Source organism: Coregonus lavaretus (genome assembly GCF_964263955.1).
Source record: "Coregonus lavaretus genome assembly, contig: HAP1_SCAFFOLD_3322, whole genome shotgun sequence".
NCBI lineage: Eukaryota > Metazoa > Chordata > Actinopteri > Salmoniformes > Salmonidae > Coregonus > Coregonus lavaretus.
The window spans coordinates 31037-54518 of NW_028164003.1; the positions used below are offsets into that span (position 1 = coordinate 31037).

Sequence of the window (23482 nt, forward strand, 5' to 3'; positions counted from 1 at the left end):
CATCCAGGACCTCTATACCAGGCGGTATCAGAGGAAGGTCCAAAACATTGTCAAAAGACTCCAGCCACCCTAGTCATAGACTGTTCTTCTCTGCTACCGCATGGCAAGCGGTACCGGAAGCGGCAAGTCTTGGACCAAAAGGCTCCTTAACAGCTTTTACCCCCCATTTGTTTTTACACTGCTGCTACCCTCTGTCTATTATCTACGGATAGTCACTTTACCCGTACCATTACCTAGGTATATATCCTCCTTTTGATTTAGTGAAAAATAAACTTTGATTTGATTTGATTTGGTGTGGGGGGGCTGTGCTTTGGAAAAGTGGATGGGGTTATATACTACCTGATTGGCCCTGTCCGGGGGTATCGTCAGACGGGGCCACAATGACCCCCAACACCCCCCCCCCCCCCCGTCCCCCCGTCCCCCGTCCCCGTCCCCGTCTCAGCCTCCAGTATCTATGCTGCAATAGTCTATGTGCCGGGGGGCTAGGGTCAGTCTGTTATATCTGGTGTAATTCTCCTGTCTTATCTGGTGTCCTGTGCGATCTTAAGTATACTCCCTCTAATTCTACCATCTCTCTCTCACTCGCTCTCTCTGCCCTCCCGGAGGACCTGAGCCCTAGGACCATGCCTCAGGACTACCTGGCCTGATGACTCCTGGCTGTCCCCATCCCCAGTCTACCTGGTCGTGCTGCTGCTCCAGTTCTCACTGATCTGCTAGAGAGTCAGAGAGATAGAGAGAGCGAGAGAGAGAGAGAGAGAGAGAAGGGGAGAGAGAAGGGGAGCGAGAGAGAGAGAGTCAGAGAGAGAGAGAGAGAAGGGGGAGAGAGAGTCAGAGAGAGAGAGAAGGGGAGAGAGAGAGTGAAAGTCAGAGAGAGAGAGAAGGGGAGAGAGGGAGTCAGAGAGAGAGAGAAGGGGGAGAGAGAGAGTCAGAGAGAGAGAGAAGGGGGAGAGAGAGAGTCATAGAGAGAGAGAGAAGGGGAGAGAGAGAGAAAGTCAGAGAGAGAGAGAGAAGGGGAGAGAGAGAGAGAGAAGGGGAGAGAGAGAGAGAGAGAGAGAGAGAGAGAGAGAGAGAGAGAGAGAGAGAGAGAAGGGGAGAGAGAGTCAGAGAGAGAGAGAGAAGAGGAGAGAGAGAGAGAGAGAGAGAGAGAGAGAGGGAGAGAGCGCGAGAGAGATAGAGAGTGAAAGAGAGAGAGAGAGAGAGAAAGAGAGAGAGAGAAGGGGATAGGGAGAGATAGTCAGAGAGAGAGAGAGAGAGGGGGAGAGGGAGATAGAGTCAGAGAGAGAGAGAGGAGAGAGAGAGATAGAGAGAGGGGAGAGGGAGAGATAGAGAGAGAAGGGGAGAGGGAGAGAGAGAGATAGAGAGAGAGAGAGAGAGAGAGAGAGAGAGAGAGAGAGAGAGATAGAGAGAGAGAGAGAGAGAGAGAGAGAGAGAAGATAGTCAGAGAGAGAGATAGAGAGCGAGAGCGAGAAGAGGGAGAGAGAGACAGAGAGAGAAGGGGAGAGAGAGAGGGAGAGAAGGGGAGAGGGAGAGGGAGAGTGTCAGAGAGAGTCAGAGAGAGATAGTGAGAAAGAAACGGTTTGTTTATGTCAGATGGGCGGTCTGGTGGGCGGGTGGAAGGTCAGGTGGTCAGGTGATCGGTCAGGTTGATGGGCAGGTAAACAGGATGTACTCCCCTACGTATTTATTTTGACCGTCAGTGTTTTCCACCGGCTGACGGCTATACAGCCGATTACATACTCATTTTCAGCAGGGTACTTTTCCTCTTAAACTAAATAGGCTACTTTTCAACTCGCTAGTCATCCCACTAGAATGAACTATTTGCATCTTCTAGAGATCTATTGATAGAACGTTAGTTAGTCACGAAGCTGACAGGGAAACAGTCTGCTGTCTGTCCTCCCTCTCGGTACCGGTGTGGGTGTTGTGTGTGCTGTGGTTACAGTCAGACGTCTTTACACGAAGGGAGATAGCATGAATTTGCACATCTCATATGTGACCCATGGATTCAATCCTATGTAGCAAAATTTGAAATATTGTTTTTTACATTGGATAAAAGTAGAGACTCAGAGCTAGAAAATGGTATATCATACACTGCATTTGAGGAACAATGGGAAAGTAATTCTGCTTTGAAAGTTGATAAACTTTCACTTTTGAGAAAATGGCCCGTGGATGTCCTTGAATGGTCCTTGAATGTTTTGGTACACCTACTGGAGAGCTCTTATTTTTCTACACCCATTCAGCATCGTTCAAACCCTCTTAAGCCTTAGCCCCACCCTTCTCTTTAAGGATTCACATGTGAGGCCATGTGCTAAACAGAGTGAGTAAGGTAGTGTAGAAAACAATCAAAGATTTCGAGACTAAATGTAGTAGCATAAAGTAGTGGTAAAATTAAAAAAGTAGTGGTAAAAAATACACTGTATTTAGTCATTGGCCGATATCCTAATCTGACTTTGGTGCAGGTCATGTTGTTGTTCACATTGCCGTCTCTGTTTAACTGTCATGATTTAACTGGATTTGCACCCAAATGCAGACAACTACACCAAGCCAGAGAAGGTTTAACAGGTTTATTCACAAAGTTCAATTTGTCCAGGTTTCCAATAATAGGGGAAGAGCAAGTCCAGGTTTACAGGGAGGGTAACAGATCCAGGTTCAGAGCAGGTGTGGTACCGTAATGTCCTAGTGTCCGTGGTAAGTCCAAAAGGGAGGTCCGGTAGGGGAAAGCAGGATGGTGGTGGCAGGAGTAAAGCGGAGGCAGGAGTCAGGTTCCAATAATCTGTGGCACAGGAGAAAAGTAACTAGAACAGGCCAAAAACACAAAGGGCGAAAACAAGCAGGTTGAGTCAACAGCGAAACTAACATGGTCGTCTTGACTATGATCTGACGATGAGTGGCAAGTTTGACCGGGTCTTAAAGGCTGAGGTGATTATAGTGAATGAGCTGCAGCTGGAACCCTGACTCCCGCACACCTGACTTCACCCCTGCAATCAAGGACAGACAGAGGGGAGGGGGAGAGCAGAGAGAGCGCTACCTAGCAGCAGTAGACCTAACATTAACACACACAATATCATATACAATCTAAGTTTATTTGTCACATGCACAAGATACAGAAGGTGTAAACGGTATAGTGAAATGGTTTCTTGCATAGTGGAGTATTTTGTTTAGACATGTAGCTAGCTAGCTAAACAATGAACCATAATCCCAACTCTGCAGGTAGCTAAAGCTAACCAACTATGTTCAATGTTAGCTAGCTAGCTAATATTAGGTTATGCAATGCAAATGGCTTTCTGAGATACATATATTATTACACAGATCATACACGTAACGTTAGCTATCTAGCTAACAGTACACTTTAACTTGCAATGAGAACAACTTTCTGACAAAATTAGAAACGTATAATATCTGTATGCATGGAGGAACGCTTTTCCCTCTCTGTCACGGATGCCATGGTTGCCCTTAGTTTGAAGATGTAATCCGGAGACAGGTGTTTTATAGAAAAGCCTTCTGTGTTCTCTTTTCGACTCTTTTCGACTCTCCCTGAATCATCACTCTGCTTCCACCGGGAATTCCTGTCACGATCGTCTGACGAATGAGTAGACCAAAGCGCAGCACGTTGAGCGAACATGACTTTATTTAATTAAAGCCTGGAACAAAACAACAAATAAAGAACGATACGTGAAGTCCTCTGTAACACTGACAGAACAAGGAACAAAAACCCACCAACACAAGGTGAAAACACACAGTTTAAATATGGCTCCCAATCAGAGCTAACGAGCCAACAGCTGACACTCGTTACCTCTGATTGGGAGTCACTCAATACAAACAAGGAAAAACAACCACATAGACAACCCAACCAAACAGAACACAACGAAACGAACACACCCTGGCTCAACATACAAAGTCCCGGAGCCAGAGCGTGACAATACCCCCCCCTAAAGCCGCGGACTGCGACCGCGCCTCAAAAACCCCAAACAGGGGAGGGCTGGGTGGGCATTACTCCTCGGAGGCGGCTCCGGCTCCGGGCTTGACCACCACCCTTCTTCAATCCCCCCGTAGCGCCCCCGGTCCGATCTGACAAAGCTGGTAGGATCTGGACTGACGACGCGCACCCCTGGCTTGGCGCGTGAGGCAGGAACGGACCGGACCTGGCTGACGATACGCACCCTAGGCTTGATGCGTGGAGCCGGAACGGGCCTCACCAGGCTGACGACTCGCATCCCTGGCTTGGTGCGAGTAGCAGGAATGGGCTGGATCAGGCTGACGGCTCGCACCCTTGGCTTGGTGCGAGTAGCAGGGACGAGCTGAACCAGGCTGACGACTCGCACCCTTGGCTTGGTGCGAGTAGCAGGAACGGGCTGGACCAGGCCGACGACTCGTACCCCTGGCTTGGTGCGAGTAGCAGGAACGGGCTGGACCAGGCTGACGACTCGCACCCTTGGCTTGGTGCGAGTAGCAGGAACGGGCTGGACCAGGCCGACGACTCGTACCCCTGGCTTGGTGCGAGTAGCAGGAACGGGCTGGACCAGGCTGACGACTCGCACCCTTGGCTTGGTGCAAGTAGCAGGAACGGGCTGGACCAGGCCGACGACGCACACCGTAGGCTTTGTGCGTAGAGCAGGGACAGGCCGGACTGGGCTGGCGACGCACCCCGTAGGCTTGGTGCGTGGAGCAGGAACAGGCCGGGCTGGGCTGGCGACGTACACCGTAGGCTTTGTGCGTGGAGCAGGGACAGGCCGGGCTGGGCTGGCGACGCACACCGTAGGCTTTGTGCGTGGAGCAGGGACAGGCCGGGCTGGGCTGGCGACGCACCCCGTAGGCTTTGTGCGTGGAGCAGGGACAGGCCGGGCTGGGCTGGCGATGCACCCCGTAGGCTTGGTGCGTGGAGCAGGAACAGGCCGGGCTGGGCTGGCGACGCGCACCATTAACTTAGTGCGTGGAGCAGGGACAGGCCTCACCGGACTGTGGAGACGGATAGGAGACCTGGAATGAAGAGCGGCCACAACCCGTCCCGGCTGAATGCCTACCTTCACACACTCTGTGTGAGGCATCCGCACAGGACGTACAGGGCTGTGTACCCGTACCGACATGACAGCACGTGATACTGGAGCAGGATATCCGGGACCGCGGAGAGGCATAGGAGACCACGAGCGTTGAGCCGGCACACTCCGTCCTGGCTGCATACCCCCCTTCGCACGACACGTGCGGGGTGCTCGCACAGGACGTACAGGACTGTGCCGGACCACTCGTGGCACCGTACGCTGCTCCGCATACCGCGGAACCTGCCCCGTCCCACGCTGCCATGCCTGAGTACGGGAAGTTGGTTCCGCTCTCCATCCCGGCCTCGCCAACCTGCCTTCTGGCCCCCAAAACCCGGTGGCCTCCTCTCCAAATTGTCCTGTGGCAGCCTCCTGCTGCCCAGCCGCCCAAGCCATGTGCCCCCCCCAAAAAATTTATTGGGGTTGCCTCTCGTCCTTCCAACGATGGCCCTGCTGACGCCGTTGCTCCTCTCTAGCCAGGGCCTTGATCCTACCCCAAGGTCCCTTGCCCCCGAGCATGTCCTCCCAGGACCACGATTTGCCCACCTGGGCCATCGCCAGCCTCTCTATCTCCTTACCCGGCGCTTCCTCCCATGTCCAGTCTCCTTGCTCCTGGACACGCTGCTTGGTCCTTTTTTGGTGGGTTTTTCTGTCACGATCGTCTGACGAATGAGTAGACCAAAGCGCAGCGCGTTGAGCGAACATGACTTTATTTAATTAAAGCCTGGAACAAAAACAACAAATAAAGAACGATTCGTGAAGTCCTCTGTAACACTGACAGAACATGGAACAAAAACCCACCAACACAAGGTGAAAACACACAGTTTAAATATGGCTCCCAATCAGAGCTAACGAGCCAACAGCTGACACTCGTTACCTCTGATTGGGAGTCACTCAATACAAACAAGGAAAAACAACCACATAGACAACCCAACCAAACAGAACACAACGAAACGAACACACCCTGGCTCAAATTACAAAGTCCCGGAGCCAGAGCGTGACAATTCCACTGATTTCAAAACTCGGTCAACTTCTTTCGTGACAACAACACCGTTGATCGCCGTTTCTTGCCCATCACTGTCATCAGAAGACTCTACAATGTCTGGTTCAATGAAAATGTTTTTAAACTATATTAGGGATTTCCTCTTCGTCTGATTCATTTTTAGAGTTAGAGAGAGTCAGCATGGCATGATCGTCCTCCAGAAAGCAGTCCATCACAATGTTTTTCCACTGATCTTTGTCAATAGCGCCTGTTAACTTCAGGGCAGCAATGTTGAGAGCAGTAGCAACACTTTTTCAGTTCTCCATGATATCTTTCAAAAAAGCCATCTTAGAAAGGATTATCTACACATATTGGGCAGCTCATGTGATATACAGAACCATGCTACATGGCAGACCAATCGGAACTCATCTCTCAGCATGTCCAGCACATTCATTATCTCAGCCAATCATGAATAGCCGGAAGGTTCCTGTATTTCTCCGTGGCTAAACCAACTAGGCTCGTAATTTAACATTTGCATTTGTATTTACAGATGGCATACAATTTTGTTATTAATGCAAATGAAAGTTCACATGTTCCAGAAGGCATTCCTGCCATAAAACACATTTTGACAAAAAATAAAATAAAATGTTCAAATTCCTCTCCTGTGAAGTAGTGATGTGCGTCATACGCCTAGCTTCCTGAAACAGGTCACATCTAATGTGACTGAATTTGCACGTCCCATATAATGTGGTAACAATGAGTCGAAATCCACTTAGCCTATTGTTTTATGGCACATTCATTTATTTTATTTCGCGTGCCGGGTCCGACATAAATGGTGTCAGTAAAAAAGAGTTGGTCAGGCCAGTGGCTTTAAAAATAGCCATCTTAGTCTATCTCCTGTTTCTGTAGTGAGGTAGCTTGATGTACAGGACACCCCCTGGACAGGACACTAGTCTATCTCCTGTTTCTGTAGTGAGGTAGCTTGATGTACAGTACACCCCCTGGACAAGACACTAGTCTATCTCCTGTTTCTGTATTGAGACAGCTTGATGTACAGGACACCCCCTGGACAGGACACTAGTCTATCTCCTGTTTCTGTAGTGAGGTAGCTTGATGTACAGGACACCCCCTGGACAGGACACTAGTCTATCTCCTGTTTCTGTAGTGAGGTAGCTTGATGTACCAGTACACCCCCTGGACAGGACACTAGTCTATCTCCTGTTTCTGTAGTGAGGTAGCTTGATGTACAGGACACCCCCTGGACAGGACACTAGTCTATCTCCTGTTTCTGTAGTGAGACAGCTTGATGTACCAGCCCACCCCCTGGACAGGACACTAGTCTATCTCCTGTTTCTGTAGTGAGACAGCTTGATGTACAGTACACCCCCTGGACAGGACACTAGTCTATCTCCTGTTTCTGTAGTGAGACAGCTTGATGTACAGCCCACCCCCTGGACAGGACACTAGTCTATCTCCTGTTTCTGTATTGAGACAGCTTAATGTACAGTACACCCCCTGGACAGGACACTAGTCTATCTCCTGTTTCTGTATTGAGGTAGGTTGATGTACTGGACACCCCCTGGACAGGACACTAGTCTATCTCCTGTTTCTGTAGTGAGGTTGTTTGATATACAGGACACCCCCTGGACAGGACACTAGTCTATCTCCTGTTTCTGTAGTGAGACGGCTTGATGTACAGAACACCCCCTGGACAGGACACTAGTCCATCTCCTGTTTCTGTAGTGAGACAGCTTGATGTACAGGACACCCCCTGGACAGGACACTAGTCTATCTCCTGTTTCTGTAATGAGACAGCTTGATATACCAGCCCACCCCCTGGACAGGACACTAGTCTATCTCCTGTTTCTGTAGTGAGACAGCTTGATGTACAGTACACCCCCTGGACAGGACACTATTCTATCTCCTGTTTCTGTAGTGAGACAGCTTGATGTACAGTACACCCCCTGGACAGGACACTAGTCTATCTCCTGTTTCTGTAGTGAGACAGCTTGATGTACAGTACACCCCCTGGACAGGACACTAGTCTATCTCCTGTTTCTGTATTGAGGTAGGTTGATGTACTGGTCATGGGTGCACTTCAGCCACGCTCAAGGTCCTAAACGATATTATAACCGCGATCGATAATAGACAGTACTGTGCAGCCGTTTTCATTGACCTGGCCAAGGCTTTCGACTCTGTCAACCACCGCATTCTTATTGGCAGACTAAATAGCCTTGGTTTCTCAAATGACTGCCTCGCCTGGTTCACCAACTACTTCTCAGATAGAGTTCAATGTGTCAAATCGGAGGGCCTGTTGTCTGGACCTATGGCAGTCTCTATGGGGGTGCCACAGGGTTCAATTCTTGGGCCGACTCTTTTCTCTGTGTATATCAATGACGTTGCTCTTGCTGCTGGTGACTCTCGGATCCACCTCTACGCAGACGACACCATTTTGTATACATCTGGCCCTTCATTGGACACTGTGTTAACAAACCTCCAAACGAGCTTCAATGCCATACAACACTCCTTCAGTAGCCTCCAACTGCTCTTAAACACTAGTAAAACTAAATGCATGCTCTTCAACCGAACGCTGCTTGCACCCGCCCACCCGACTAGAATCACTACCCTCGACGGGTCTGACCTAGAGTATGTGGACAACTACAAATATCTAGGTGTCTGGTTAGACTGTAAACTCAACTTCCAGACTCACATAAAGAATCTCCAATCCAAAGTTAAATCTAGAATCGGCTTCCTATTTCGCAACAAAGCCTCCTTCACTCATGCTGCCAAACATGCCCTCGTAAAACGGACTATCCTACCGATCCTTGACTTCGGCGATGTCATTTACAAAATAGCCTCCAACACTCTACTCAGCAAATTGGATGTAGTCTATCACAGTGCCATCCGTTTTGTCTCCAAAGCCCCATATACTACCCACCACTGTGACCTGTATGCTCTTGTTGGCTGGTCCTCACTACATATTCGTCGCCAAACCCACTGGCTCCAGGCCATCTATAAATCACTGCTAGGCAAATCCCCACCTTATCTTAGCTCATTGGTCACCATAGCAACACCCACCCGTAGTCTGCGCTCCAGCAGGTATATCTCACTGGTTATCCCCAAAGCGAACACCTCCTTTGGCCGCCATTCCTTCCAGTTCTCTGCTGCCAATGACTGGAACAAATTGCAAAAATCTCTGAAGCTGGAGACACTTATCTCCCTCACTAACTTTAAGCATCAGTTGTCAGAGCACCTTACTGATCACTGCACCTGTACACAGCCCATCTGAAATTAGCCCACCCAACTACCTCATCCCTATATTGTTATTTATTTTGCTCATTTGTACACCAGTATCTCTATTTGCACATCATCTCTTGCACATCTATCATTCCAGTGTTAATACTAATTGTAATTATTTTGCACTATAGCCTATTTATTGCCTTACCTCCATAACTTGCTACATTTGCACACACTGTATATATATTTATTTCTGTTGTATTGTTGACTTTGATTTGTTTTACCCCATATGTAACACTGTGTTGTTGTTTTTATCGCACTGCTTTGCTTTATCTTGGCCAGGTCGCAGTTGTAAATGAGAACCTGTTCTCAACTGGCTTCCCTGGTTAAATAAAGGTGAAATAAAAATAAATAAATAAAATGAACCCCCTGGACAGGACACTAATCGATCTCCTGTTTCTGTAGTGAGACAGCTTGATGTACAGTACACCCCCTGGACAGGACACTAGTCTATCTCCTGTTTCTGTATTGAGGTAGCTTGATGTACTGGACACCCCCTGGACAGGACACTAGTCTATCTCCTGTTTCTGTAGTGAGACAGCTTGATGTACAGTACACCCCCTGGACAGGACACTAGTCTATCTCCTGTTTCTGTAGTGAGGTAGCTTGATGTACAGTACACCCCCTGGACAGGACACTAGTCTATCTCCTGTTTCTGTACTGAGGTAGCTTGATGTACCAGTACACCCCCTGGACAGGACACTAGTCTATCTCCTGTTTCTGTAGTGAGGTAGCTTGATGTACCAGTACACCCCCTGGACAGGACACTAGTCTATCTCCTGTTTCTGTAGTGAGGTAGCTTGATGTACCAGTACACCCCCTGGACAGGACACTAGTCTATCTCCTGTTTCTGTAGTGAGGTAGCTTGATGTACCAGTACACCCCCTGGACAGGACACTAGTCTATCTCCTGTTTCTGTAATGAGACAGCTTGATGTACATAACACCCCCTGGACAGGACACTAGTCTATCTCCTGTTTCTGTAGTGAGGTAGCTTGATGTACCAGTACACCCCCTGGACAGGACACTAGTCTATCTCCTGTTTCTGTAGTGAGGTAGTTTGATAAACAGGACACCCCCTGGACAGGACACTAGTCTATCTCCTGTTTCTGTAGTGAGACAGCTTGATGTACAGAACTCCCCCTGGACAGGACACTAGTCTATCTCCTGTTTCTGTAGTGAGGTAGCTTGATGTACTGGACACCCCCTGGACAGGACACTAGTCTATCTCCTGTTTCTGTATTGAGTTAGCTTGATGTACAGGACACCCCCTGGACAGGACACTAGTCTATCTCCTGTTTCTGTAGTGAGACAGCTTGATGTACAGTACACCCCCTGGACAGGACACTAGTCTATCTCCTGTTTCTGTAGTGAGACAGCTTGATGTACAGGACACCCCCTGGACAGGACACTAGTCTATCTCCTGTTTCTGTAGTGAGACAGCTTGATGTACAGGACACCCCCTGGACAGGACACTAGTCTATCTCCTGTTTCTGTAGTGAGACAGCTTGATGTACAGGACACCCCCTGGACAGGACACTAGTCTATCTCCTGTTTCTGTATTGAGGTAGCTTGATGTACAGGACACCCCCTGGACAGGACACTAGTCTATCTTCTGTTTCTGTATTGAGGTAGCTTGATGTACAGGACACCCCCTGGTCAGGAGACTAGTCTATCTCCTGTTTATGTAGTGAGGCAGCTTGATGTACAGTACACCCCCTGGACATGACACTAGTCTTTCTCCTGTTTCTGTATTGAGGTAGCTTGATGTACAGGACACCCCCTGGACAGGACACTAGTCTATCTCCTGTTTCTGTAGTGAGACAGCTTGATGTACAGGACACCCCCTGGTCAGGAGACTAGTCTATCTCCTGTTTATGTAGTGAGGCAGCTTGATGTACAGTACACCCCCTGGACATGACACTAGTCTATCTCCTGTTTCTGTATTGAGGTAGCTTGATGTACAGGACACCCCCTGGACAGGACACTAGTCTATCTTCTGTTTCTGTATTGAGGTAGGTTGATGTACAGGACACCCCCTGGACAGGACACTATTCTATCTCCTGTTTCTGTAATGAGGTAGCTTGATGTACAGGACACCCCCTGGACAGGACACTAGTCTATCTCCTGTTTCTGTAGTGAGGTAGCTTGATGTACAGGACACCCCCTGGACAGGACACTAGTCAATCTCCTGTTTCTGTAGTGAGACAGCTTGATGTACAGTACACCCCCTGGACAGGACACTAGTCTATCTCCTGTTTATGTATTGAGGTAGCTTGATGTACAGGACACCCCCTGGACAGGACACTAGTCTATCTCCTGTTTCTGTAGTGAGACAGCTTGATGTACAGTACACCCCCTGGACAGGACACTAGTCTATCTCCTGTTTCTGTAGTGAGACAGCTTGATGTACAGGACACCCCCTGGACATGACACTAGTCTTTCTCCTGTTTCTGTATTGAGGTAGCTTGATGTACAGGACACCCCCTGGACAGGACACTAGTCTATCTTCTGTTTCTGTATTGAGGTAGCTTGATGTACAGGACACCCCCTGGTCAGGAGACTAGTCTATCTCCTGTTTATGTAGTGAGGCAGCTTGATGTACAGTACACCCCCTGGACATGACACTAGTCTTTCTCCTGTTTCTGTATTGAGGTAGCTTGATGTACAGGACACCCCCTGGACAGGACACTAGTCTATCTCCTGTTTCTGTAGTGAGACAGCTTGATGTACAGGACACCCCCTGGTCAGGAGACTAGTCTATCTCCTGTTTATGTAGTGAGGCAGCTTGATGTACAGTACACCCCCTGGACATGACACTAGTCTATCTCCTGTTTCTGTATTGAGGTAGCTTGATGTACAGGACACCCCCTGGACAGGACACTAGTCTATCTTCTGTTTCTGTATTGAGGTAGGTTGATGTACAGGACACCCCCTGGACAGGACACTATTCTATCTCCTGTTTCTGTAATGAGGTAGCTTGATGTACAGGACACCCCCTGGACAGGACACTAGTCTATCTCCTGTTTCTGTAGTGAGGTAGCTTGATGTACAGGACACCCCCTGGACAGGACACTAGTCAATCTCCTGTTTCTGTAGTGAGACAGCTTGATGTACAGTACACCCCCTGGACAGGACACTAGTCTATCTCCTGTTTATGTATTGAGGTAGCTTGATGTACAGGACACCCCCTGGACAGGACACTAGTCTATCTCCTGTTTCTGTAGTGAGACAGCTTGATGTACAGTACACCCCCTGGACAGGACACTAGTCTATCTCCTGTTTCTGTAGTGAGACAGCTTGATGTACAGGACACCCCCTGGACAGGACACTAGTCTATCTCCTGTTTCTGTAGTGAGACAGCTTGATGTACAGTACACCCCCTGGACAGGACACTAGTCTATCTCCTGTTTCTGTAGTGAGGTAGCTTGATGTACAGTACATCCCCTGGACAGGACACTAGTCTATCTCCTGTTTCTGTAGTGAGACAGCTTGATGTACAGGACACCCCCTGGACATGACACTAGTCTATCTCCTGTTTCTGTAGTGAGGTAGCTTGATGTACAGTACACCCCCTGGACAGGACACTAGTCTATCTCCTGTTTCTGTAGTGAGACAGCTTGATGTACAGTACACCCCCTGGACAGGACACTAGTCTATCTCCTGTTTCTGTAGTGAGACAGCTTGATGTACAGGACACCCCCTGGACAGGACACTAGTCTATTGCAGCTCCTGCTGATCTGTCTTTACATGAGTCTGATGAGGAACCTTCATTTCCCCATCACTACCTTCTGGATATCAGTTGTAGGTTAATCTCGTCCAGAGAAAATTCAGAGAATGCCAGACTTTGATGACAAAGTTTGATGTCAAAATTTTCCCACGAAGGACCTCCGCGCCACCTTCCTGTTCAAGTGAGCACAGCACAACAAGGTGAGTCCAAAAATGTTGTGTATGCTGCTGCATAAATGATGTAATATTCCATGGAGATATGTATACTGTAGCTAAGAAAGTAATACTAAGTGTATGTTGTGTAGTAAGCTGTTAGTAGCCCATGTGCCTCACCCTAATAATTTGGTCTATTTTCTCCTCTTAATTTCGCCTACTGTTCTGACTTGGTGGTGCACATGTAGCCTACAACCCGTTTTAGAGAAATGTAATCATCGAATATTGTAAGAGCTTTCATTGTCTGCATATATGCCCCCTTTATTTATCCTACGGTTCTGACTTGGTGTACAGGGAGAACGCTGTAAGAACGGCCCATGTTCTGAATTCTGTCGCTGTACATTTAAAAACTGCTGAACAAATAGTTATATTGACTACGTCGTCCTAGATCGCTCATTAATGTCTTAATCGAAATTACGGATTGCCTCTTATCCGCTCGTCGTCCCCTTATGCCATAGTTTGTACATCTCAATTGTCAGTAAAAAACACATTTGTTTAAGCAAGTCAGCCATATCAGCTATGTTTTTTTTAAGGCAGTAAATGAGGCTGAATGAACTGTTTCGCTGCCAGACAAGGCTCCGCTGATAGCCAGGTGTAGCAGTGGTAAGGTGTTGGGACTCTGCTGTTGGGACTCTGCTGTTGGGACTGCTTTATGGAGGCCCTAACAGTTTGTGGGCACCGTTTGTCACCGTTATAGTGCAATACATGTATTGTTTAGTGTTGTGTTGTGTTGTGGCTTTGCTGGCATGCATCCCACTATTTGTTTGTTTTTCCCCCACCAAGATTTACACGCTAAAATCACCACTGCTCAGAGGCAAGACATTAGCATAAATATAAGGAAGACTAAAGGCCTGGATTCAATCAGATCAAGCGTTAACCGAAGATAGCAGACATCCGCAGAGAATATGTTTTGGCGCAAAAACAGTGAGCAGCTGCCCCACTCGAGAAAGTGATTATAGAAATAATGACCGTCAGATTGAACATCATTAAACTAAATAATGAGGATTTCTGTCATCCTAATGGAAGTGTAGATTACATCACACATTCCAGTGTTCAAACATGTAAACAAGGCTGTTCGGGATTTCTCTCAATGCGACTCCTTGCAGCCAATGGCAATGTCCGCATTAGGCATAATGCCGGGAGCCACTTGAGGATTTGACAGCTCTAATGCACTTCCACCTCCGACACCGCCAAAAACAACCGCTATGCAGATGTTGGCTAAAGCGGACCTGATTGAATCGAGCCCTTAAGGGGAGTGCCTGGTGATTCTAGGACTTGAAGGACAGGGTAAAGAAGCCAAGAGTACTTGCTCTACTGTATGTATTTATTAACAATGATACATGGGTTTTATATAGCCTGACGCGTTTCATAGATCCAAAGGTGAGTTTATTTCAGCTGACTGCTTGCTCATTTCAATGCTAACGTTAGCTAGCTAAAATCCGGTGGCCTCCCCTCAATCTTAGCTAGCTAGCTTGCGTTATACTGCATCTCTAACGTTACACTGCATCTGAAGTCAATCTGGCGACATCAAAATGATGTTGTCCTATTAATTATTTGCCTCCTGTTGAATGTCATTGTATTTCCAAAACCACTGTAATGCACTTTGATCAAATCAGCCCACAATGAGGATGCATTGAGTAGAATGCTCAGTCGGGCATCAGTCCAAAACAAACGTTCAAAACAATATTGTGACGAAACATGTTACTTATGAATAACATATATGTTTATTTTTTCCCTGATTCTGTTATTTCTGTTTCTCACATTCCGTTTTCTCAGTTTTGTTTATCCAGGTTTCCGTTTCCCCCTGGATTTCTTTCAGGTTTTCAGTCTCTCAGAATCACACCTTTTTAATAGAAAAACAACTCATTTGGATTTTTCAAATTCCACAACTATGCTTAAACCACAACAGGAGGGATAAATGTGAGAAATTTACAATTTTAGGGTGTGGTAACCCTTTAACTCCAGTGTGCACCAGCAAGAGGCTGTTTTTGTAGCTGTGTTTTTGTAGCTGTGTTTTTGTGGCTGTGTTTTTGTAGCTGTGTTTTTGTAGCGCACGTAACGGTAGAGTTTGCAATATAATCATGATGTCATTCTGCCAGGTACAGTAAGCATAGGCTACTTTGTAGTTAACATTTAATTGAGAAGGTTTTTTGGGAAAGCCTTTCCATCTACCAGAAGACATCTCATTAGCGTCACTAACGGCTACACAAAGTGGTAGACGGGTTCATTAGCGTCACTAACGGCTACACAAAGTGGTAGACGGGTTCATTAGCGTCACTAACGGCTACACAAAGTGGTAGACGGGTTCATTAGCGTCACTAACGGCTACACAAAGTGGAAGACGGGTTCATTAGCGTCACTAACGGCTACACAAAGTGGTAGACGGGTTCATTAGCGTCACTAACGGCTACACAAAGTGGTAGACGCGTTCATTAGCGTCACTAACGGCTACACAAAGTGGTAGACGCGTTCATTAGCGTCACTAACGGCTACACAAAGTGGTAGACGGGTTCATTAGCGTCACTAACGGCTACACAAAGTGGTAGACGCGTTCATTAGCGTCACTAACGGCTACACAAAGTGGTAGACGGGTTCATTAGCGTCACTAACGGCTACACAAAGTGGTAGACGGGTTCATTAGCGTCACTAACGGCTACACAAAGTGGTAGACGGGTTCATTAGCGTCACTAACGGCTACACAAAGTGGAAGACGGGTTCATTAGCGTCACTAACGGCTACACAAAGTGGTAGACGCGTTCATTAGCATCACTAACGGCTACACAAAGTGGTAGACGCGTTCATTAGCGTCACTAACGGCTACACAAAGTGGTAGACGGGTTCATTAGCGTCACTAACGGCTACACAAAGTGGTAGACGCGTTCATTAGCGTCACTAACGGCTACACAAAGTGGTAGACGCATTCATTAGCGTCACTAACGGCTACACAAAGTGGTAGACGGGTTCATTAGCGTCACTAACGGCTACACAAAGTGGTAGACGCGTTCATTAGCGTCACTAACGGCTACACAAAGTGGTAGACGGGTTCATTAGCGTCACTAACGGCTACACAAAGTGGTAGACGCTCGCACAACACATGAGGAGTGCTTGTTGACTCTTCAGGAAGTTGCCGAAAACACGAATCGCTGATGCATTCTGTTCATGTCTTATGATAAACTTGGGCGAATTAATTAATTTGAAATAGATTTAGTTGATTTCCTACTAAGTTCAATACATTTTAGAATTCTGTTGAATGTCTGGATTCCGTGATTCCGTCCGTGTTCTCCGTATCACAGATTGTAAGGGCCCTATAGGGCAGTGTTTCCCAACCAGGGGTACTAGCACTCCTGGGGGCACCTCAGAAGTACTTGAGAAGAAACAAACAGTACTATTGCTGCATTTTTCAAGCGAAGGTCTTTTCAAGTGAAGTTCTGCGAGCACACTCGTTTGATTCGCCTAGCCGGCCAGCCCTAATATGAGAAACCATATTTCCATTCAAGCTGCCCATAAGCGTCCAAGCCTATCTTTGGCCCTATTCTGTAATTAAAAGACCCCTCCACAGTCTGTCTGACTATGAACACTATAGTTGTGTCCAAAATGGCACCCTATTTCCTATCATTTACATTTAAGTCATTTAGCAGACGCTCTTATCCAGAGCGACTTACAGTTAGTGCATACATTTAAAAAAATTTATACTGGAATCGAACCCACAACCCTGGCGTTGCAAACACCATGCTCTACCAACTGAGCTACATCCCTGCCGGCCATTCCCTCCCCTACCCTGGACAACGCTGGGCCAATTGTGCACCGCCCCATGGGTCTCCCGGTCGCGGCCAGCTACGACAGAGCCTGGATTCGAACCAGGATCTCTAGTGGCACAGCTAGCACTGCGATGTAGTGCCTTAGACCACTGCGCCACTCGGGCCTTGGTCTAAAGTAGTGCACTATATAGGGAATAGGGTGCCATTTGGGATGCAAGCTGAGTGGGATTCTCATTCTCAGAAAATGGTATTAACCACAGTCCTCTATTGACATAATGCCCTGGTACTAACAGAAGGTATCAACCACAGTCCTCTATTAACATAATGCCCTGGTATCCACAGAAGGTATCAACAGTCCTCTATTGACATAATGCCCTGGTACCAACAGAAGGTATCAACAACAGTCCTCTATTGACATAATGCCCTGGTACCAACAGAAGGTATCAACCACAGTCCTCTATTGACATAATGCCCTGGTACCAACAGAAGGTATCAACAGTCCTCTATTGACATAATGCCCTGGTATCAACAGAAGGTATCAACAGTCCTCTATTAACATAATGCCCTGGTACATTTGTATACTCAGTGTGTATGTATTTATGTGCAATCCTGGTCACTTTAGAACCTCTTTGTACTGTGTGTATGTACTGCATAGGCTATTTATTGTGGCGTTGAAAACGCAAACCATGATATTGAGGTGCCCAAAGTCGGTATGTTTTATTTATTGGTTGTGTGGTGCATTGGCACAAAAACCTGTTGGTGGACAATTTGTTGCATATATTTTATATAATTATAAATATGACATCAAAATGTTGAAAATCTGATTTCCCCCTAGATGATCATTGTGTGCAGCCGGCTGTGATCGTAGTGTAATGAACCAGGCAGGGAGAGTGAGTATTCAGACCCTCCACGCTGGTCGACGAACCCTCAACCTTCTGTCTCGTAGCTGAATGGCGTCGACTGTTCCACAAAAACATGCTGAAGTGACAAAGGCAATATCAACGTTTATAAACACAAGGTCGCTACAGTTATTGCTATAGTCGGAAAGTATTCAGACCCCTTGAATTTACAGCCTTATTCTAAAATTGATTAAATTGTTTTTCCCTCATCAATCTAAACACAATACCCCATAATGACAAAGGAAAAAGAGGGTTTTAGAATTGTTTGCAAAAAAAGCCCCTTTATGTACCCTTAATGCTTTATGTACCCTTAATGCTTTATGTACCCTTAGTGCTTTATGTACCCTTAGTGCTTTATGTACCCTTAATGCTTTATGTACCCTTAATGCTTTATGTACCCTTAGTGCTTTATGTACCCTTAATGCTTTATCTACCCTTAGTGCTTTATGTACCCTTAATGCTTTATGTACCCTTAATGCTTTATGTACCATTAATGCTTTATGTACCCTTAGTGCTTTATGTACCCTTAATGCTGTATGTACCCTTAATGCTTTATGTACCCTTAGTGCTTTATGTACCCTTAGTGCTTTATGTACCCTTAATGCTTTATGTACCCTTAATGCTTTATGTACCCTTAGTACTTTATGTACCCTTAGTGCTTTATGTACCCTTAGTGCTTTATGTACCCTTAATGCTTTATCTACCCTTAATGCTTTATCTACCCTTAATGCTTTATGTACCCTTAATGCTTTATCTACCCTTAATGCTTTATGTACCCTTAGTGCTTTATGTACCCTTAGTGCTTTATGTACCCTTAATGCTTTATGTACCCTTAGTGCTTTATGTACCCTTAGTGCTTTATGTACCCTTAATGCTTTATGTACCCTTAATGCTTTATGTACCCTTGGAGCTTTATGTACCCTTAATGCTTTCTGTACCCTTAGTGCTTTATGTACCCTTAATGCTTTATGTACCCTTAATGCTTTATGTACCATTAGTGCTTTATGTAGCCTTAATGCTGTATGTACCCTTAATGCTTTATGTACCCTTAATGTTTTATGTACCCTTAGTGCTTTATGTACCCTTAGTGCTTTATGTACCCTTAATGCTTTATGTACCCTTAGTGCTTTATGTACCCTTAGTGCTTTATGTACCCTTAATGCTTTATGTACCCTTAGTGCTTTATGTACCCTTAATGCTTTATGTACCCTTAGTGCTTTATGTACACGTAATGCTTTATGTACCCATAATGCTTTATGTACCCTTAGTGCTTTATGTACCCTTAATGCTTTATGTACCCTTAGTGCTTTATGTACCCTTAGTGCTTTATGTACCCTTAGTGCTTTATGTACCCTTAGTGCTTTATGTACCATTAATGCTTTATGTACCCTTAGTGCTTTATGTACCCTTAATGCTTTATGTACCCTTAATGCTTTATGTACCCTTAATGCTTTATGTACACTTAGTGCTTTATGTATCCTTAGTGCTTTATGTACCCTTAATGCTTTATGTATCCTTAGTGCTTTATGTACCCTTAGTGCTTTATGTACCCTTAATGCTTTATCTACCCTTAGTGCTTTATGTACCCTTAATGCTTTATGTACCCTTAATGCTTTATGTACCCTTAATGCTTTATGTACCCTTAGTGCTTTATGTACCCTTAATGCTGTATGTACCCTTAATGCTTTATGTACCCTTAGTGCTTTATGTACCCTTAGTGCTTTATGTACCCTTAATGCTTTATGTACCCTTAATGCTTTATCTACCCTTAATGCTTTATGTACCCTTAATGCTTTATCTACCCTTAATGCTTTATGTACCCTTAGTGCTTTATGTACCCTTAGTGCTTTATGTACCCTTAATGCTTTATGTACCCTTAGTGCTTTATGTACCCTTAGTGCTTTATGTACCCTTAATGCTTTATGTACCCTTAATGCTTTATGTACCCTTAATGCTTTATGTACCCTTAGTGCTTTATGTACCCTTAATGCTTTCTGTACCCTTAGTGCTTTATGTACCCTTAATGCTTTATGTACCCTTAATGCTTTATGTACCATTAGTGCTTTATGTAGCCTTAATGCTGTATGTACCCTTAATGCTTTATGTACCCTTAATGCTTTATGTACCCTTAGTGCTTTATGTACCCTTAGTGCTTTATGTACCCTTAATGCTTTATGTACCCTTAGTGCTTTATGTACCCTTAGTGCTTTATGTACCCTTAATGCTTTATGTACCCTTAGTGCTTTATGTACCCTTAATGCTTTATGTACCCTTAATGCTTTATCTACCCTTAATGCTTTATGTACCCTTAATGCTTTATGTACCCTTAGTGCTTTATGTACCCTTAGTGCTTTATGTACCCTTAATGCTTTATGTACCCTTAGTGCTTTATGTACCCTTAGTGCTTTATGTACCCTTAGTGCTTTATGTACCCTTAGTGCTTTATGTACCCTTAGTGCTTTATGTACCCTTGATGCTTTATGTACCCTTAATGCTTTATGTACCATTAATGCTTTATGTACCCTTAATGCTTTATGTACCCTTAATGCTTTATTTACCCTTAACGCTTTATGTACCCTTAGTGCTTTATGTACCCTTAATGCTTTATGTACCCTTAATGCTTTATGTACCCTTAGTGCTTTATGTACCCTTAATGCTTTATGTACCCTTAGTGCTTTATGTACCCTTAATGCTTTATGTACCCTTAGTGCTTTATGTACCCTTAATGCTTTATGTACCCTTAATGCTTTATGTACCCTTAATGCTTTATGTACCCTTAGTGCTTTATGTACCCTTAATGCCCTAAATCTTGGACCAGTGGTTCTGGAAGATACTGACTTCATGACCAAAGTTCTCCAACCTTTAGTCCATGTTGTAGCTAGCACAGCTGGTTAGGACTAATATCATACTGCAGACGTTTTCAACTAGAGAAGCACAGCTGTTTAGGACTAATATCATACTGCAGATGTTTTCAACTAGAGAAGCACAGCTGTTTAGGACTAATATCATACTGCAGACGTTTTCAACTAGAGAAGCACAGCTGTTTAGGACTAATATCATACTGCAGACGTTTTCAACTAGAGAAGCACAGCTGTTTAGGACTAATATCATACTGCAGACGTTTTCAACTAGAGAAGCACAGCTGGTTAGGACTAATATCATACTGCAGACGTTTTCAACTAGAGAAGCACAGCTGTTTAGGACTAATATCATACTGCAGACGTTTTCAACTAGAGAAGCACAGCTGTTTAGGACTAATATCATACTGCAGACGTTTTCAACTAGAGAAGCACAGCTGTTTAGGACTAATATCATACTGCAGACGTTTTCAACTAGAGAAGCACAGCTGTTTAGGACTAATATCATACTGCAGACGTTTTCAACTAGAGAAGTTGTTTTATTAATTCCAGTTGTCCCTGTCACTTCAATGAAATAGGTAATAAGAAAACAATAACAGTATGGTTATAATCACTTTCAATACGATAATATACTAATATAAAACAATATTACAATCATTAAAATGATTCATTATGAATAATTTTTCACACATTAAATAATAATAATATGCCATTTAGCAGACGCTTTTATCCAAAGCGACTTATAGTCATGCGTGCATACATTTTTTTTGTTTTTTGTGTATGGGTGGTCCCGGGGATCAAACCCACTACCCTTGCGTTACAAGCGCCGTGCTCTACCAGCTGAGCTACAGAGGACCACAAAGATTGAGTATCCATCACCTTATGTAATGTAAATCTGAATATGTCTGGAACAATGTGTTGGGCTGTAGGGTTCAGTTGGTCCAGAGAACAGGGTCTGGTTTTAGTAATCTGGATTACATAACAAATCAAAGAAAAAAGAAAGATTAGTGTAAGAGAAATCATGAAATACATTTGAAGAGAGAGAGAGAGAGAGAGAGAGAGAGAGAGAGAGAGAGAGAGAGAGAGAGAGAGAGAGAGAGAGAGAGGGAGAGAGAGGGGAGGCAATGTGAGAGGAGAGAATACTATTAATATGACGATAGTTGAATGAAACCAAAACAGATATAATCTGACCGTCATTGCTGCAGATAAAGTTGTATCTGTCAGTCTCAGGCAGGCCGACCCACTGACCCCCGTCTCTCTGTATGGTCCCTGTGTTCCCACACTGCTCCTTGCCAGTGTTGTAGCCCTCCTCGTCGGCCCAGTTGTGGTAGCAGGACTCTTCTCCAGTGACCCAGAACCAGAAGTCCAGGGTACAGGTGTACCTCAGGCCCAGCCAGACGAAGGGAGTGGAGGCCTTCTTGGCTCTCTGTCGGACCCAGTCCTGGACGCTCTGGTTGTGGACAGACACCAGCTCCATGTCCAGGTCTCTGCAGTGCCACAGGGCTTCTGACCACGTCTTGTTCTCTGGGACCAGGACCAGCTTATCTGGAGGAAGAGGAGGATATGGAGACTCATGCTAATTACTCACAAATAAACGTTCAATCAAAAGTACATTTACATTTTGTTATGACTATGTATGTAAACCCCCCCCCCCACCCCCACCCCCCCACTCACCATCATAGCAGATAAAAGGATGTTCGGTGCTACAAATGTGATCATTCCACTGTCCAGATGGGAACTGAACTTCCACACACAACTCTCCATGCTGTCCCACCGCATATACCCCGTTTGGCTCGTCTGCCATCCAGTTTCTGAAGGTTGAGCCACTCTGGTCGGACCACTTCCACTCTCTATACAGGCCGATCCACACTTCTTCAGTTGACTCCACATCGTTCTGTAAACGTTTTGCAAATGCTGATTATGTTTTTAACACAGTGCTCAAAGTGCAAGACAAATAAGGTCAATAAAGTGAAGTGAACTTGCCTGTCTGATGTTCTGTTTGATGTTCTGTATGGTGAGGTTGTCCTTCACACTGGCCAGGTCTGTGTGGTTCTTCCGACAGTAGCTCTGAGCCTCACTCCAAGTCTTCTTTTCAGTGATGACGATGTACATATCAGTGTGATTTGTGTCTATTTGAAAGGCAATAAGGTATAAAAGAAGAGATAAGATATAAAATAACATGTAGAGAGAATGATTTATTTCTGCTTTTATTTCTTTCATCACATTCCCAGTGGGTCAGAAGTTTACATACACTCAATTAGTATTTGGTAGCATTGCCTTTAAATTGTTTAACTTGGGTCAAACGTTTCGGGTAGCCTTCCACAAGCTTCCCACAATAAGTTGGGTGAATTTTGGCCCATTCCTCCTGACAGAGCTGGTGTAACTGAGTCAGGTTTGTGGGCCTCCTTGCTCGCACATGCTTTTTCAGTTCTGCTCACACATTTTCTATAGGATTGAGGTCAGGGCTTTGTGATGGCCACTCCAATACCTTGACTTTGTTGTCCTTAAGCCATTTTGCCACAACTTTGGAAGAATGCTTGGGGTCATTGTCCATTTGGAAGACCCATTTGCGACCAAGCTTTAACTTACTGACTGATGTTTTGAGATGTTGCTTCAATATATCCACATAATTTTCCTTCCTCATGATGCCATCTATTTTGTGAAGTGCACCAGTCCCTCCTGCAGCAAAGCACCCCCACAGCATGATGCTGCCACCC

General features: G+C 45.5%; 1 protein-coding gene across 1 annotated transcript; it reads right to left on the bottom strand.

Annotated features, from left to right (window-relative positions):
* Positions 1-21287: 21287 nt before the first annotated feature.
* LOC311117586 (low affinity immunoglobulin epsilon Fc receptor-like) lies at positions 21288-22894 on the bottom strand. The gene is made up of 3 exons (XM_084192528.1): positions 22440-22894; positions 21957-22310; positions 21288-21734 (listed from the first exon to the last, which is right to left on the bottom strand). The coding sequence occupies exons 1-3, from the start codon at positions 22567-22569 to the stop codon at positions 21727-21729; spliced, it is 492 nt and encodes a 163-aa protein (XP_084048654.1). The 5' UTR covers positions 22570-22894; the 3' UTR covers positions 21288-21726.
* Between the last annotated feature and the right edge of the window lie 588 nt (positions 22895-23482).